General features: G+C 36.5%; 1 protein-coding gene across 1 annotated transcript in view; it reads left to right on the top strand.

Annotated features, from left to right (window-relative positions):
• LAMA2 (laminin, alpha 2) overlaps positions 1 to 19,517 on the top strand; it is a 746,602-nt gene that overhangs the window by 65,733 nt on the left and 661,352 nt on the right. Inside the window, exon 4 of the mRNA XM_006885032.1 lies at positions 473 to 715. Within this exon, the coding sequence (XP_006885094.1) occupies positions 473 to 715 (243 nt within the window). The remainder of the gene's footprint in view (positions 1 to 472; positions 716 to 19,517) is intronic.

The raw sequence follows: 19,517 nt of genomic DNA, 5'->3' as shown, positions 1-19,517 counted from the left end.
ATAATTATATTAAATATTATATTTAATTTTTTTCTGAGTGTGAAGGTTAAGTGATACAAGAAAATTTGATTTCTGAACTATCAAGTAGTATTCATACTTGGAATGCCGATCTCTCGTTTTACAGTCTCTAACAGAGTCATGTGTGTAAATTGGTATGGGAAAACTGTTTAAGGTAATAATGGTTATAATCTAGTTAAAAACAATAGGTCAAATAATGATAAAGAGTTATTACAAAATTAAAGCCCAATCTTATACCATGTCTTTTAAAGGCATGCTGTTAATAGGAAGCAAAAAGTTATTACGTTGAGCATGTAATGATGAGATCGCAATAGAATTAAATAGTTCTATTTCATGAAATAATTTTATCTCATTATCTAAAATAAAATGAACTGTAGCGTTTGGTCGAATGATGAAAGTAAAATGCTGAGAAGACAGTGAAAGTAAAAGGTCGGCTGATGTTGTCCTTCTCCAGGTGTTCCAGATTGCGTATGTGATTGTGAAAGCCGCTAACTCCCCTCGACCTGGAAATTGGATCTTGGAGCGCTCTCTGGATGATGTGGACTATAAGCCGTGGCAGTACCACGCCGTGACCGACACCGAGTGTCTAACCCTCTACAACATATATCCCCGCACCGGGCCACCGTCGTATGCCAAAGACGACGAGGTCATCTGCACTTCATTTTATTCCAAGATACATCCCTTAGAGAATGGAGAGGTAAGAGGAGAAAAGCACTATCAGTGCACTTAAATAGGCCTGTCAGACAGACTTGAATATATCAGTAATTAATGTCAGGAAGACTTTAAAATCTGATTTAGCAAAAGTACATTTAGATGAGTTATTAAATGAGAAAGAAAAATTCAAGGTGATTAGAATTTTAACTGCCTTCATCAAATATGTGTCTCCTATCTCCAATAGAGATCAGAGCAGAGGAAATGGGTTTAAGTCAGAAAGCCAATGATTAATTTTACATATAAGGAGAATTTCCTGACAAGTGGGATTGCTAATGATTAAGGTGTTTGGAGGCTGTAATGGACAATGAAGGCTTAGCTGTGTCTTCTCTAGTCTGAAGCTGTAGGTGAAAAAGGTGGCTTTGTACTCTACACACTAAAGACCACCATAGACATTGGAGATAGGATATATTTGAGTAGATTTCTATCACTTTTCTCTTGATTTCAGTGTTTACCGAGGTTGCGGTGTAGCCATAGGGAGTTACACTGCTAACTTAAAGGTGACTGGTTTCTATCGACCAGCAGCTCCACAGGAGAAAGATATATAATCTCCTGTGTCATTTACAGCCTCCAAAACATACTGGTGTGTTAACTATGATTTGGTTCCTTATTATTCCTAAGCTTTCTGCTGTTGAGTCAGTTCTTACTTGTAGCACTGCTCTGTGAGGCTTCTAAGCCTGAAACCCATCATGGGTGAAGACTGATCACTGTTTGCCCCAGAACTAGTAGATTCAAATGGCCAGAGACGTGCAGCTTTCGGACTCGCAGCCAGGTTCACTATGGTCTGTGCTACCAGAACTCTCCCAATATATATCCAGTGTTTTGAAAAAGACAAAAAACCCTATACTTTAACTTTTTTAAAAAAGTGATCAACAAAGAAATATTGTACAAAGCAATATAAATATATCTAGTTAATTGTTTTAAGTAATGTACAAACCACTAACTCATGCTGGCCCTACCTTGTTAATTCTCCATTCTTTAACTCATGTTAATTAACCAACATGGAAAAACAAGGAGCGGTATCTATTTGTTGTTTAACTTTACTTAACTTTTAAATAGAAATTTTATTCTGCTTGTAAGAGAAACAGAAGTAAGATACTTTTTAATTTTTTGTTTATTTTAATTAATATTGACAGAGATTTTGGATTTCCATTCATTCATTGTTGCACTTTTCTCCCTGCCCACCCCTCAGCCCCTGCCTCAGTTAGGTCCTCCCCTTGAAAAGTAAAAGAAAAATTCCTTCATTCGTATACAATCTCCCCACCCCCATGGACTCCACTATGCAACCTTGATTCGGGACTCTTGTGATAACCATAATACCCAATCACATATCGCTTTTAAACTGCTCTCTCCCTCATTTGTTTCAATGCAGTAAACATAATTTATCCAATTTTTCTCAGTCTTTTCCCAACCCCGATGTCAGTGCCATTCTACAACAGTGGCACTATGCAGTATTTGTCCTTTTGTGACTGAGATATTTCACCCAGCATAATGTCCTTCAGGGTCATCCATTTTGAATAATATAGAATGAGTTCCATTGTGTGAATATACCAGAGCTTCTCTATCCATTTGTTTGTTGATGGGCACTTAGGTTGTATCCAACTCTTCGCTCTTGTGTACAGCAACCACTATAGAAGGCTGTATGGCACTTTCTCAAAAGTTTGCAAATAAAAATACCATTTGACCGAGAAGTTCTACTACTGGGAATATACTCTAAAGAAACCTTAACTGCCACTGAGGCAGATATATGCACACCCATGTTTATTGTGATTTTGTTTACAATATAAGCATTATACTTAAGGACAACTGTTAAACATGACATTCTGAAATAAATGTGTCTCAATTTTAACACAATAATAAAGTAGTAACATTTATGTTTCAGCAGTAAAGCATAGAAACAAATCATTCTTCCTTGAATAACTTCAGATAATAAGTCTACAGTGTTTGGGTTGTCACTTTTGTGGAGAATTTTGGGGATAAATTCTAAAGCTTTTGATTATTCAAAATGTTATATTTTGGGTGATGTCCAAAATTTTAATTGCATAATTTTAGAACTGAAAGATAATTTAGATAAACCTCTCATTCATTTTTTCTTGTCTGGGCTTCAGGCTCTATATCTAAATTGGGGTCCACTGTCTTCCCATATCATCACTGCATAACACTCAGCCTTTCCTTCTGGCATCTTACACCTTAATGATACGATCTCTGCATATTTCTTCAAACTCATTGATACTGTTACCTTTACACTTCTCACCTACCCCCACAATCTTTCTCAACCCCTCTCCTCTCTTTAATTGAACATTGCCAGTCTCAAGTCAATAAATATTAATCATGCAGCTTTACAGAAAAGGTATTCTAAATTCCTTATCCAGTCCTCTAGATAAATATACTTAGCTAATATGGAAAACAAAACAAAACTAATTTGCTCTCAGGGACCTCTCTAGAGTACTGAGAAGCAATGATGTCAGTCTAGAGACTAAGGTGTACCTGATCCAGACCATGGTCTTCATATTTACTTTGTATACATCAGAGAGCTGGACAATGACTTAGAATGACAGAAGAACAATTGATACCTTCAAGTTGTGGTGCTGAGAAGAGTCTTGAACATACCATGGACATCCAAGGAAACCAATAGTTCTGTCTTGGAAAGGGTGAAATCAGGTTTCTCCTTGGAGGCTAGGATTTTGACATTCTGTCTCACATACTGTGGCCTTGGAGAAGGACATCATGTTTCGAAGGGTGGAGGGACAGTGTAGGAGAGGAAGACCTTGGGTGAAATGGATTGATACAATAACAAGGGCAATAGGAGTAGGTGTGTTAAAGTCAATGAGTCTGGCTCAGAATAGGACTGGCTTCAGAGCTGATATGTGAGTCACAGGTCACTGGATTCAGTGGCCCATAACAACATCGAGAAAGAGTTGCAGATACTGAGTCTACCTGCCTGGTCTTCTACACAAAGGAGGAAGACAAACTCTGAGCTATGAGAGAACCACAAACGTATCAGGTATCAGAGCCTAACAAAGGAAAGCTTAGTGATAAGAAGCTGAGCTGGCGAACTAAAAGCATTCAGTTCTAGACCACTAGCTGCTCTGCTGGAGAAAGATGCGTGATTTTCTCATGTACAATTAACTGTCTCTGAAAACCCATGAGAGGGTCAGTTATGGGTTGGTTCTAACTCAACACTACATGGCAACAGCAACAGATTAGCACTGTGTGCTATTATTATACAGGCTATAAACAGAAGGAGATGTTGAGCAAAATAGTCTTCAAAGTGTTTAATTTCAAATCATAATTTTGTATCATTCATGTCATGATACAATTTACTACCTGACAGGTCTTGACATAATGACACTGAAATCTAGTAGAAATTGTGGACTAAACAATATACTACAAGTGTTTCTATTATTTTGAAGCAGTAAGAGAACAACTGTGGTGGGAGAAACTAAATAAGAACCGACTGCTAGCTGACCCTCCACTGGATTTCCAAGCATATATTTTGCCCTGGAGGAGGTTGCCTATCTTTCTCCTACAGAGCCTTTGGTGCATTAGAATCATCAAAAAGTGCTTGAGTCCCCCTACAGACTTACCCAACAGATTTCCCTCCAGTGGGAACAGCTACAATTGTAATACCCAACTGTTGCCCTTGAGAGCCAACTCCATCAAAAGCTGTTGTCATAGCCTAAGTGTTCTCTTTTCTTAAAATAACTGCTCCAAGATAAGATTAAGAACTGCCAGTCCAAGTTGCCCCTTGAAATTAGCATTTAGATCTGTACTTAAAACACTGGTTCCTCCCGAACTTCCCTTTATCTGGAAATCATCAGAGAGCAAATAAAAAAAATTGTTTACTAAAAAATGTTATTTCAGAAACAGCTTTAAGTCAGTTAATTTGTTAAGTCTGAGAGATTTATAAAGCTGTATGTATATTTTAAGCAAATATTTTTGTCATTTTGATGTCTCTACAACTGATGTACTGTTCAGTATGTCTAGGGAAAAGACTAGAAGACCAACTATCTAGCCAAGCTGCCTGTTATTCTAACTAACCAACTAGATACTGATTGTTTTTTTTTTGGGGGGGGGTCAGGAAAAATGATAGGCTTTATTGGAGATAAAGTCTCATGTGGTTGAATAAACAAACTTTGAGCTATAACTAAGTTATCTAACTTATACTTGAAAATGTGTCTGGGAGTAGAGAATCACATTAATAATATTGAGAAGGATAGAGCTGTATAATTGGCACTGCTTTAGGGATTCTATAATTCAAATGGTAATCGGTGTTTTTCCATTAGGTGAGATTCTCTTCTTTCTATTACTGAGATTATTACTTTTAATTTCTTCATGTTGTTACAAGACTACTAACTAAATATTCATGGTTACCATAGTGATTTTTGCGTCAGTTCCCTCAGACAGAGACCTTTCGATATTTACATATGATTTCCTCTCTTTCTTTCTACAACCCTTCCTACATTCCTGGACTATAACTCAAATGCAACTTAGATTTACTTTGATTTTGCTTTTGAAATATGGCAGGCTGGCACATAACCCTCTAGAGAAACCATCATTAATTTTTGAAGACACTTTAAAAAAAAAGTGAGAGCTTTGATATTATTTTGATTTCCTATGTGACAGAATTTTATATATATAGTGAGAATATTTTTTCCTTCTTGTTTTTCATCACCTAGCATTATGGTGAATTGCAAATACTTGAAAATGAAGAAATGAACCAGGACTCTATTGGAAAATGTTTTGGAGATTCTCCTTTGAAGTAATAATGTTAAGCATATAACATGATTACACATGTAAAGAAATGAGGGATTGAAATAAGGAAATGGAAATTAGAAACTAGCCTTCAAGGAGTTCTTTCAGGAAAGCTGCAGCAAGGGATTATTATTTTCAGTTATGAATAGAGATTTAGGGATTGTAATTATTTAGAGATTCAGAATTTCCTTCTTTAGAAATTATTTTTGCATTGACCAACATGAGGTCAATCAGTATGTGCAGAAAAGGCATGAAATTATCTTGATTTAATGATGTTTGCATGTTGTTCTAAAAAAAAGGAAATTTTTCTACTTTGATTAGAATACATAATACTTGAAACATCTAGAATTACAAAAATAAAACATCAGTTTCAGAAAGTGAGACAAAGTTTTATCTGAGTAAAATATTTTCTAGTTGTATGCTGCCTCTCAATTATTGTTTTGTGCAAGTCATTGTTATAATTACTAATTCATGCGTCTTCTTTTGCTGCTTCTCTGTTTTTCCATTAATAATATCTTTCCCCAGGGGATGATAATGTTTAGCAAACATGTCCACATTGCATGAGAACATGTCTTAACCATGCTCATTTCTAAAGAACATCAGGTTGTACTTTCATTTAGAACTACATTCCTTCACAAAAAAATACATATCCCTAGAATGTATCCGTAAGTTCGCATTCAATCAGTATTGCATAGATGAAAAATAAAGATGTCAAGAGAAATTAAACGGACATGGAATCTGAAGATGATAACACCAAAATCAATCTTTGTTTCCAGATTTTTTTTCTCCTGCAGAGCAACTAGTGGATTCAAATCAGATGTCTTTGGCATGGCAGTGCAACTCCTTACTATTAGGCCACCAGAGCTCCCTAATAGCAATAACAATATTCTGGTTTGGGAAAAGAAGTACCAACCATACATACATAGTAAGAGAGGTTTAGAAATCCGTTTCATTTTTCATTACCAAAAATGAGACTAAATTTTTCACTTAATGCATCAAATCCAAGTAAAGAAGGTGATTAGTGCATAGACTCTTGTCCTTATTGTTATTAATATTTGCTATATACTATTGCTACAGAATTAACTCACAGCTCAGAATTGACTTACAACTGCTCAGAGGCTATAAATTGCACAGACGGAGATTGTAGCTGAGTAGCTAATGGATTCAAATAATGCACCTTGCATTTTGCAGTACAATTTCTTACTACTAAACCATGTTCAAGGCATTTTGGCATACATTCTATCCTGTGATTATTACTATAGCCCTGGAAAGACTTGAGACCAAAATTGTTATCATAATAGTATGACTGAAGTCCACCCAGAGTGATTGTTGCAGGCAAGGACGGTGAAACTTCTTCCTACTTCTTTGGACATGCTGTCAGGAGGGGCAAGTTCTTTTAAAAAGACATCACGAGGGAGAGAACAGTTTAAAAGCAATATATGATAGGGTATTATGGTTATCATAGGAGTCCAGAATGAAGGTTGCATAGTGGAGTGTACTCGAGGGGTGAGGAAGGGGACAGAGGAGATTGTATACCAATGAAGGAATTTTTCAAAGAGAAGAACGAACTGGGGGGTGGGGAGCTAGAGGGGTGGGCAGGGAGAAAAGTGTAATAATGAATGAATGGAAATCCAAAATCTCTGTAAATGTTCATTTAAATTAATAAAATAAAATTTACAAAAATAAAGACATCACATTGGGAAAGACAGAAGGTCAAACAAAAAGACAAAGAGCTTCATTGTGATAGATAGATTGACACAATGACTTCAATAATGGCATTGGGTATGACAGAGATTGTGAGGATGGTGCAGGATAGAGCAGGGTTCAGATCTGTTGTCCAGAGATCTGAAGGATTCCAATGGGTCATAGTTAACTGGAAGACACATAATAAAACACACTTTGAACAACTGGAGGTCAGTAACTTATGGATGTCCCTCTGCTACTAAATGTTCAATGTTATTCTGTCCAAATCTTTTGATGGCAAAACTTGTGGTCATTCTACTTTATAATCTGAAACCTAAAGTCCAATCACTTGTCTTCTAAATGTGTATTTGCAATTGGTCACAAGAGTTTGTGTAATATTATGTGAATAATTAAGTGCCATCCACAGTCTCAGCTGGGAAAACCTTGAGTGTATGACAGTTAATCAGTGTCATACAGGAAAAAGACTATATTATTATCTTTATTACATAAGTATACTTGAAATACAACAAAGGATCTATAAGCTATTAAAACAAACTTCTGATGCCTGGGAAATTTTTTTTGAACACTAGAGCTATCATCAAAAGTCCTTGAGACAAGAGACTTAGGAGTGGAATAGTTATGATTACACTTTGCAAGCAAACAAAAAGATATCAGGAGTTGCTTTACCAGGTCCCCTGCTATGAAATGAAAACTGGAGAAAAATCCATTACAAAGCATTTTAGCCTGAGGACATATACTATTTTGCACCATGGCAGACCACCAGGCAGCCAAATATTTTCCTTGGAAAGACACAAATGAATAACTTCTGTTGAATTCTGCTGCCTGGGAAACACATGAGAAATACAATATAAATTGTAATCATGGGTAACAAACACCTTATGATATTCATTTTGCAAAGGAGAATAGGGACCATAGCTAAATTACAAGTAAGAAAATTGTATTTCCCTGTATACATGTGTTCTTTAGCTTCATTCAACAATACAAATTATTTATTTTTTTATTCAATCAATAAGTGCATTCTAAAATCAAATCTACTATTAAATTGAGCCATATGAAATTGCCAATACTTGATTATTTTTAGCAAATTAAAGTGGCAATTTCTTATAGTTGCAAGAATGCATAGAAATACTTGACAAAATTAAAAGTGTGCTCATACATCTCTATAACTACGGTTCTATGCGATATTTTAACAAAAGCACCGAACAGAAATGAAGTCTCTGTGCTGAAAGAGCAATTTATAAAACCTCCTAGTTCTTTTGTAATGGTATTTTCTCCTGTGTTAGTAATGTGGTAAATATTAAGCAAAAATGAGTTTAACTGTTTTTACTCTCTATCCTTTCTTTGGGGGGGGAGAAGGGGGTAGTAAATAACATTTTGGTATTAATAATCTGTAATTATTATGCATACAGCACAACATTGTAGAAAATGAAGAAGACTTGAAGAAGCACATTCAGTAGGAGTTCAAGATTAGTTTCCAATAAAGATTACATCATTATCAAGAAAACAAAAATCCTCCCCATTGGCCCAATAAACATTGTAATAGATGAAGAAGAGATTGAAGTTGTAAAAAATTTCATTTTACTTAGACCCCCTAATCAATATGCATGACAATAGCATCGAGAAATCAAAAGGCATATCGTATGAGAAACATTTTCTGTCAAAGACCGCTCCAAGGACTAGGATATGAGCTTGAAGACTAATGTGTGCCTGATCCAAGTCATAGTATTTTCACTTGCTTCCTATAAATCTGAAAGATGACCAAAGGAAGACCGAAGAAGATGTGATGCTTTTAAATGGAAGTGCTGGAAAAGAATATTGAATACACTATATTGTTGTTGATTGTCGTCGTGTTGAGCATGACTCATAGTGACCCTATGACCAAAGGCCTGAGCCTTTCCATGACTATCATCCTTTCTCAAAGTTCATAGAGTATCCAGATGCATGGTGCTTAGGAAGTAGATGCCACTCCTGCTTCCAATAAATACACTATGGATTACCAAAAACAAACAGATCTGTCTCGGAGAAGGTCCAACCAGGGTACTCATGAGAGTCAAAGGTTGTCACACTTTGTCTCATATACTTTGAACATGCCAAGAGGAACAGTCTTGGGAAAAGACATCATGCTAGGAAAGGGCAATGAAAGAAAGGAAGGCCCTCAATGAGATGGATTGATAGTGACTGCAGTCCGAACATGGCTGGGATAGTAAAGATGGTGCAGCACAGGGTGAGATTTGGATTTGTTGTTCATAGGATTACTGTGAGCCATAGTTTACTCAATGACACCAAGAAGCAAAAAAAGTGAGCAGTTATTAATGATTAGACTTGACAACTGTGTTACTTTGGTTCACAGAATGAAAATCATTGTAACTATTTCTATGTAGACATATCCCAAGACCTTTATATGGTGCAGCCTAATTGCACAGGGACTATAGCAGCTTAGTGGTAAGGAGTTGCACTACCAACCCAAAGACACATGGTTCAAATATGCTAGCCCTTCTCTGGGAGAAGTATGGGCAATATCCTCCTGTGCCATTTACAGCCTTTGAAAGCCTGCTATAGAGTCAGCTATGCCTTGGTTCTAACATGACAATACATAACACCACCATCAGCTATCACAAATGTACATATTAGTTGTTTTAAGAGTTGTCATTGCAACCTTCCAAGAAATCCTGCACAAATGTTAAAACTGACAGTCAATTTACAGAGGAGAGTACATTATTATACTTTATTCTCTTCAGCTACTGGTGAGGATGAAGAAATACTCTTTTTTTTTAACTTGTTCTTTTTCAGTACATTGTTATTTGAACAAAAGTTAACAGAGAAAATTGGCCTTACCTGCGATCTTTCACACATATGTTGTTTTATGGAATAAATGACAATATGTGTTGCAATCAGAGACTGTTTCAGGATAGGGCAGGTTTCAGAGCTGTTGTACCTAGCATTGCTATGAGTCATAGGAGATTTGACAGCACCTAAAAACAACAGCATAGTTCAGCCATAATTTTCAATCTGTATGCTGAGCAAATTATTTGAGAAGCCTGACTTTATGAAGAAGAATGTGGCATCTAGATCTGAGGAAGACTCATCAATAACCAGCATTACACAGATGGCAAAACCTTGTTTGTTGAAAGTGAGGAGAACTTGAAGCATTTGTTGCAGAAGATCAAAGAATACAGCCTTCAGTATGGACTGCATCTCAACATCAAGAAAACAAAAGTTCTTACCACTGGATTGATAGGCAACATCATGATCGAGGGAGAACAGATTTAAATGTCAACAGCTTCATCTTACTTGGATTCACAATCAAAGCCCTTGGTACTAGCAGTCAGGAAATAAGGAGATGTATTCCGTAGGAAAAGTCTGCTTTTAAAGACTTCTCCAAATTATTGAGAAGTAATGATGTTAGTTTGAGGACTAACATACCTCTGATTCAAGCCATGGTCTTTCTGATCACTTGCTATGCATATGAGAGCTGGACAATGAGTAAGGATGACAGAAGAAGAATTGATGACTTTGAGGCATCCACCACAGTAATTACTTACATGCTTTTATGTGCTTATATGCTTTTCTTTTCTCTTCATTGTTCTAGACAGGGAAAGAACAATAGTCATGCTAGAAATGGCTACTCACAAGGTTTAAGACCCCAGTTGCTAGTCATTCAAGTAAGAGTGTATCTTTGTTATACTATGCCAGTGGACCTTGATGTTCCTCAAATCTATGACCTGAGACTCAAGAACCACTTTGTGCTTCAAATAAATGTGCCTTCCTTATCTCTGCATTTTTTCCTTTAAATCCAGGGGTGGTACATTAAACCCTTCCTTCTTCTTATGTTGTTGTTTGGGGTTTTTGAAAATATATTGATCTTGTAATTATATAATCTTTAATGTTGAATTAGCTGTCAGAAAACAGTTTCCAAATGAAACATCACTAAGTAAATTGTGGGGCAGAGCTTAAACACTTGTCTGCTAACTGGAAGGTCAGCAGTTTGAACTTACTGCTTTATGAAAGAGAAGCGGCAGCCTGTTTGTGTAAAGAGCACAGCAAGAAAATCCTTAGATTCAGTACTACTCGGTTCCATAGAACATTATGAGTCAGAATTGATTGGACACAACAACAACAGTGAAATCAATTACTAAAGAGATATCGCGCCCAATTTGAATCGGATACAATTTCAATGAATTGACATTTGATTATTTAGTTTTACATTTAGTAAATAACAATTTATATGTACAATAAATACAATACAATATATACAATAAATAGTCATTACCGACTTCTTACATTTAAAAAACACCAATTGATCATTTTAACACATTTCTTCACATATGTTAAACACTGTGTTAGATGCTAGAGAAAAAGGTTGTCTTTGGAGACCACATTATTTTTATTACGTACTATTGAGATGGGACCATCGAGTTTTCAGATCAAAGGAGGATTTTGCTCATGTCTTTCCTGCAATAGCAGTTAGTAGGTTCTAACCACATACTTAAGGGCAGGCAGCTCAAATCCTTACCAAGTAGGCTGCCAAACAATAACTGATTAGATAAATTAGGGAGGATATTTCAGAATCTGGAATAAGACCTCTCTAGAACAGAAACATTTTGGTTCAGGAAGAGAGAGGAAGTGAGAGAGAAAGATGGCAATGGTTATTTTGGAGACCTGCATGGTTTCCTCATAAATGACATGGGAGGGAATTATGGCAGACAGATCGTATTCATAACGATTGCTTTGACTCATCACGATTATTTCAGCTACTGAAGTTCTGAATAAATTGAGCAGAGAGGCTGCTGTACTGAGCTGTAAAATGGCTTCAGAATGAGCAAACTCAATTTTAAACTTAAATTTAGAAAGAAAAAAATCTATCATGCAGAAATATGTCACCGAGGCAGAGTTTAGAGGACAAGCATTCTCTCTCTTAATAATAATAATGGCTAAGTACTTGTTAAAATAAAAAATTGGAAAAGTTAGCACCATAAGAACAGAAAACATTTGGAATTCTTGCTTTCATTTGTAAAAATATATCTTATTTTGTGATTCTTTTCAAATAATGTTCATTTTATGTAAGATTCAGTTTGAAGACAAGTGTACACCAGGTTAAGACCATGGACTTTTCAATCATTTGCTATGCAAGAGATCTGGAAAATGAATAAGGATGGCAGAAGAAGAATTAATGCCTTTGAGTTATGGTGTTGAAGAAGATCTCTGAATATCTCGTGGAACAATAAAACAAACAGGTACTTCTTGAAAACAAAGTGCAGCTAGAGTTGTCATTGTAGGCAAAATGGTGAAACTTTGTCTCTCATATTTTACGTGTGTAGCCAAGAGAGTCTGTTCCTTGCAAAGGGATATCATGCTTGGAAAGGCAGAGTATCAGCAAGAGAGAGAAAAACCCTCAAGGAGCTGGATTAACATAGTGACTGCAGCAATGTGCTCCCTTGTATCCCAGGTGATGAGGACAGCACAGGATAGAATAAGGTTCAAGTCTGTTGTTCACAGGGCTTCTATGAGTCATGCTCACTCACCTAGCAACAACAGCAAAGTGGGATTCCTTTTTTGGCATGTGGGCTCTAATTCTAGACTTAGATATTCTATACCTTGTTCACCCACGCAAGGTTTGGTAAATATTTCAACTGGAGCATTTTAAAACCTTTAACTTATTCCCAAATAAGCAAGGGATAATCTGTGATGTCTAAGTTACTGTCACAGATAAATCAGTCCAGTTTCCTAAAAAGGGGTAGACTAATATTGCTTTATCTCTCTGCTAAATATAACATGCACATCTTTATTGAGACAATGGCCAACCAAAAGCATCAAAGAGCTGGTAAAATCAGAATGTAAAAACAGAAATAAAAAGCAAAATGTTCAGTTTTGTATTCAGAATTAATGTTGTATTATCTGGATTCTATGCATTGTCTCCACACATTAACCCCCATTAAGTTTGTGATGCTAACACGGCCAAACTATTTACACATACCATTTATATAAAGGCAAGGAATAAAGCTCTCTGTGGCCACAGAAAGAATAACTAAATTTGGCTAGAAGCCTGAGTGGTTGCTCTCAGGGAGATAAATCATGTGGACAGCGACAAAATGAGGAGAGATGTTCTCCCAGACGATCCTGTAATGGACTGACATTCTTCTTTCTACTCACGGGGTTACTCTACAGAAATTTGCCAAGATTCTCTAGTGTCTTGGAGACATCCTGTGGAGGGGAGTCCAGGGACATTAGTCACCCTTCCCTGTGACCTGGCTAAGGCCCTCTGTTAGAAGGGAGAGGAGAAATGGTGCAGGACATTTTGTTCTTATCACTGGAAAAATAGCACAGTTGGTACCCAACATTCTTTCTGAAAATACACAGACAATCTTTCAACCAAATGCGATTTTTATCAGAAAAGGAAACAGTGACAGAATTTGAAGAAGCTGTTCCAGTGACACTAAATTTGTTGTAAAATGATAAAAGAAACAATGTCTTCAGGAATGTTAGACTCTAAACTCAGAGACAGATTAAATAATAAAAAATAGTGTATATATGTATGTGTGTGTAGATAGATGATAGGTAGATAGATATGTTATAGATGTAGATGTAGATATAGATATAGATATATAGATTAGATAGTTATAGATATAGTTATATGTATAGATAATAGATAGAGATAGAGATATAGAGATAGGGATGATAGAGATAGAGATGATAGAGATAGAGATAGATGATATAGATATAGATGCTATAGATATAGATATAGATGATATAGATAGATTGTTGTTGTTGTTGTTAGGTGCCTTCAAGTCGCAGGCAACTCATAGCAACCCTATGAAGGAGAGTCCTCTAAGCTTTCATCCTCTCTCCAGGTTCATAGGGTTTCCGGAGGCAAGCTATTATGGAAGTGGATGCCACTCCTCCTTCCAATATATACACGTAGGTTTTTGGGTTTTTTTTTTTTCCATTGCCATTGAGTCAAGCATGACTCATGCAACCTTATGAACAAAAAGCCTGAAGACTTTCTGTAACTATCACCATTTATCAAAGTTCATAGAGATTCTAGAGACAATATTCTGCTTCCAATGTGTGTGTGTGTGTGTGTGTATTCCCTCTCACTAAAAAAAAAAAAATTAGAGGACTTTTATACCATTAGAAAAATGCAAATCAAGGTTGGAAAGATATAAAATAATCATATAAAGAGCAATCAGTGAAATATATGCCTAGTAGAACAATACTTTGATATTTTTGTCTGGAAAAAAGGATTTGAAGTTATTTTTTTAAAAAAATATAACGTCATTACAACTCTGTCCAGAAAACACAGCTGTGGAAACAGAGCTAAACAAGTCATCTTATGAAAAGAACAGCTCAAAACTAGAAATGAAATAAACTTTTTCTTAGTTCCCATTGATATAAGTCATACCATTCCCTAAGAAAAACTACAAAGGGATGTGTCCTGAGATGTGAATAGAAATTATTTGCTCGCTTACTTGTTCTTAAATCAAATCTTAAAATAAAGATATGATACAGGATATTTTCTGTACTTGTTGTTAAATATATATGTCTTTATTTTGTTGTTAAGTGTCATCGAGTTGTTTGTAATTCACAGCGAACCTATGTACAAAAGTTCTCAACCCTGCTGTATCCTGTGCCAATCTCATCATCTCCAACACAACCACCCCCAATTCCCCAGTCACTGAGTCAATCCAAGTTCTTCCTCTTCTGTGCTGTCTGTCCCTCCACCCTTCCAAGCATGATGCCCCTCTGTTTACTTGATGTTGATGTTTTGTTCATTAATCAAGGAGGGACTGGTCCCTCCTTGCAACATGTCTAAAGTATATCAGATGGAAGTTCAGAATTCTTGCCTCCAAGGAGCAGCATGGTTTCACCCTCTCCAGAATGAACCTGTTTGTTCTCTTAGTAGTCTAGAATATATTCAACACTCTTCTCCAGCACCACAGCTCAAAGATATTACTTTCCTTCTATCATCCCTAGTCATTGTCCAACTTTCTGATGCATAGCAAGTAATTGTGAAAACCATGGCCTGGTCCAGGTGCACCTTAGTCTTCAGACTAACATGGTTGCTTTTGAGTAATCTGGAGAGGTCCCTGACAGTAGATATTCCTATAGCAATTTGTCTTTTGATTTTCTGGCTGATGGTATTAAGAGTGCCAAGAAATTTGGAGGACAACCACCTGGCTAACTTGCTGGAAGAGATCCATATTTGTTCCCAATTCAGAAAAAGGTGACCCAACAGAGTGTGGAAATTATCAAATAATATCATTAATATAAAATCAAACAAGATTCTGCTGAAAATTATCCAAAAAATATTGGAACAGTACATCAATAGAGAACTGTCAGATGTGCAGATTGGGTTAGGAAGAGGTCATGGTACTAGCATTATTATAGTTAATGTTAGATGGATCGTGGCTGAAAGCAGAGTACCAGAGGAATATCTATCTATCTGTGCTTCATTGACTATTCAAAGGCTTTTGACTGTGGATCACAACAAACTGTGGCTGACTCTGAGAGGAATGGGAATCCTAGAACAATTGTTTATGCTTCTTCATGCAAAACTTGGACCGGGAGGAAGTTGTCAGACCAAAGCACTGTCCCCTACATTTTATGTGCTGAGGGTCATTTCAGATAATTCATGTCTAGGAGCAGAGTATAGTACTTTGTTCATGCATCTTGGCTTTTGCCTAATTGCCCAACTTCCAAGTATCAAATTTTCACCAGTAAATAAGCAATTTAGGAATTTATACAGTATTCACATTCCATTTATTTTGTGGCAGAATAAAACCAAACTCATTGAGAAACCAAGTGAGCAAATATTGGTCACTTTTTTTTTTTTTGTCACTTATTCTTGACTCCAACTTAAATCATCATTTTTAATAGGCAAAAATAGTTGTGATGTTTTATTTTTTCTTTTTTATCTTATCTCTCAGACACCTGAGAGTTACATTCTTCAATACAAAAACATTAAATACACAAAATATGACATGCACTTTGAAGACCACTGATTACTCAAACAAGGAAACAATTTTGCAACCTTATTTCAACCTTCAAGGGAATGCATGCTGTATGTTGTTGTTGTTGTTGTTGTGTAGTGTTGAGTTGAAACTGACTCATAGCTGACCCTCTGGTGGGTTTTCAGACGCAGTAACTCGCATGGGAGGAGATTGCCCATCCTTTTTCTGCAGAGCAGCTGATGACTTTGAACTGTATACCTTTGGGATTGCAGCACAGCTTCCTGCCACTAGGCCACCTGATCTCCCATTCTGCATTCTGCATGTATGTATGGAAAAACAAAACAACCTACCACCACGTACACAACCAATAGCCCAAAAATGAAATCCTCTAACTCAGCAAACAGTCAAATTAGTGTCCCACTTTGAAATGATTCTGTTTTGTCTCTGATGTTCTGTATGGTCATTTTGTAGCATCTGGATAATTTTATATTAACATCTGGAATTGAGATTTTTTTTTAACTGTCTGATGCGTAGAGACTACTGCTGTAAGAAATGTATTTCCCCAGATGCTGTTTATTCATTTCAGAGAGACATGGTTAAGTGAGTGTAACATCCTCTAAAATTCCTTAGGAAACAGAGAGCATGTTTTACATGAGGCCCTCCTGTCAGACTCTTTTTCTCTGCTACTCACTTTTCCCATGGCAGAAGTGGCTGAGACTTGGAAGGAAGAATTTGGAATGTAACAGGTGCTGCCACTGGGTGCAGGAGCCTTTGAAATCAGGGCTGGTTTGCAGTTTCAGTCTGGCAGCCAGTAGCTGTGTAACCTTGGGCAACTCTTTGAAGTTCAGTTGCCTGTTCTCAGAATGGGAAAGTATAAATATGTGTCTCCCAAAGTTGGTCATATTGAATGAAATGATTTATATGAGTTATCTGTCTCACAGTGGGAGCTCAATAAATGGCCACTATTATTATCATTTGTTTCCATCTATTTCAGAATGTGACTGCAGTTTCTATTTTTCCTGACCTCCTAGTGCTTCTGTGGTTGCAATTAGCTGCTTGGCAGTTTGTTTCTTTTCCCAGAGAACAAGGTTTTGAGAGCTGAGACAGGATCTTGCCTATAAAACTTTTCTCACTGAGTGTAAGTAGAAAAAAAGAGTTAAGCTTGCTGAAAGACATTGTAGAGGAAGACAGGGAATGTTTCCTTTCTGGAATTCTGTAACTTGAGTTTTTTAAAAGTGCTTTATCTGTCACAAACTGAAATAAAGTCTACAAACCTAAGATATTGTGGATATGGGATGAAAAGAGCCCTGCATTTTTCATAATGAATGTGATTGTTCAGAATGCTTTTAGAACTCTTCTTGAAGTTAGCTGTTTGGATTTTCATGATCAATCAGGCTTCAAATAAATTTTGGTTTGATATTTCTTAAAAATATGCTTTGAAAAGAAGAACTTTTGTAGGTAAGGTAGTTAGAGGAATACACTGAAGGTCATAACCACAACCCCGAGGGATTCTAATATGTCCTTAAGCTTTGTGGGAATATGTATAAGCCAGAGTGATTAATAGAAAATGTTTTGTGTTTTCTTTTTTTACCTAAATATATCTGTGATAAAATATGCACAGTATGATATTTAACATTTAACCAGGTTATTTATTGTTAAATATTTTCTAGTTATGTTAAATGTTAAATAACTTATAGTTCAGTGGTGTTAATTACATAAACAATGTTGTACAATTAACACCATTATATGTTTCCAGGTTGTTGGTCTTTTGTCAGTTCAAAAACAGGACTGTTCATCAAGAACAAGCCCCATTTCTCAACAACCGCTGATAAACTCTTATCTACTTGTTATCTTGATAAACTGGCCCATTTTAAATACTCCATGTTTGTGAAATCATAAAATATGTGCCTTGTCTATTTTCAAGGTTTACCCTTGTTGTGACATATATCACATGTTGTTCATTCTTATGTCTGAATAATATTCTACTGTGAGTGTATGCAAGGAGACTCTGATGGCCTAGTGAGTAAGGTGTTGGATTGCCAAGACAAAGGCAGATGGTTTGAATCCATCAGCTACTCCACGGGAGAAAGATGAACAATTTTCTCCATGTAATTTACAACCTGTAAAAACTCCCTGGAGAGTCAACTTTGCATTGGTTCCAACTCTACTGCATCTAATTGAGTTTATAGGTATGTAAACAAGCTCTAGTAGCAGAGATAAGTACATGCTTTGAATTCACCAACTGTTGAGTGAGAAGGATGTACTCTCTCCTCTAATGACATTTACTGCCTCTGAAAACCTGCTGGAGGGTCAGCTAAGAGTTGGTTCTGACTTAATAGTATATAACAACAAACAAGTGTTCATGTACGTAGCCCATAGGCCGTTGTGCTGCTCACTCAAAGGCAACACCTCTCTGATAGTACAAATCCACGAGCAGCTCATCAGGAGAAAGATGAGTAATCTCTGTCAGTGGGGTTTATTGTGTCCTGAAAACCCACTGGAGGGTCAGTTATGAGATAGTTCCTACTTGGCACAATGAGTTGAGCTGACAAAAACAGCTGTAGATAAACATATTGGCCGAGTGGTTAAGGCATTAGACTCAAATCCAATGGGGTTTCCCCACGCAGGTTCAAATCCTGCTCATGCGTCTGAGTTTTCTCAATGTTCAATCTACTGGTCTTTAAGGAGAAAGATGAACAACAAATAGACGAACAAAATATAAGATATATCTGTATCTCTCTATATGTTTATCTACAGCTGCTATTCAAAAGAAGAAGACATAGATGAGTTCTACCAGCTCTTACAGGCAGAGATAGATCGAACATGCAATCAAGATGCATTGATAATAATGGGTGACTGGAATGCAAAAGTTGGGAACAGGGAAGAAGAATCAGTAGTTGGAAAACATGGACTTGGTGGCAGAAATGAAGCTGGAGACAGAATGATTGAATTTTGCACAATCAATGACTTATTCATTGCAAATACGTTTTTTAAGAGACATAAACGTAGATTATACACATGGATTTCACCTGATGGTTTGCATAGGAATCAGATCGATTACATCTGTGGAAAAAACCCCTGGAGAAGCTCAATATCAGCTGTGAAAACTAGGCCACGAGCTGATTGTGGAACAGACCACCAGCTACTCATATGCAAGTTCAAGATGAAGCTGAGGAAAATTAAACAGAATCCACAGGAGTCAAAATATGACTTTAATTTCATCCCAACTGAATTTCAGACTCATCTCAGGAACAGGTTTGAGGCCTTGAACACTAATGAGCGAAGAAGACCAAATGAATTGTGGGAGGATGTTAAATGTATCATCCAGGAAGAGTGCAAATGGTCATTACAAAGACAGAAGAGGAAGAAAAGACCAAAATG

This window comes from Elephantulus edwardii, unplaced genomic scaffold (assembly GCF_000299155.1).
Source record: "Elephantulus edwardii isolate Elephantulus edwardi_28Jun2011 unplaced genomic scaffold, EleEdw1.0 scaffold00039, whole genome shotgun sequence".
Lineage (NCBI taxonomy): Eukaryota > Metazoa > Chordata > Mammalia > Macroscelidea > Macroscelididae > Elephantulus > Elephantulus edwardii.
This window is presented reverse-complemented; position numbering and strand designations above follow the sequence as displayed.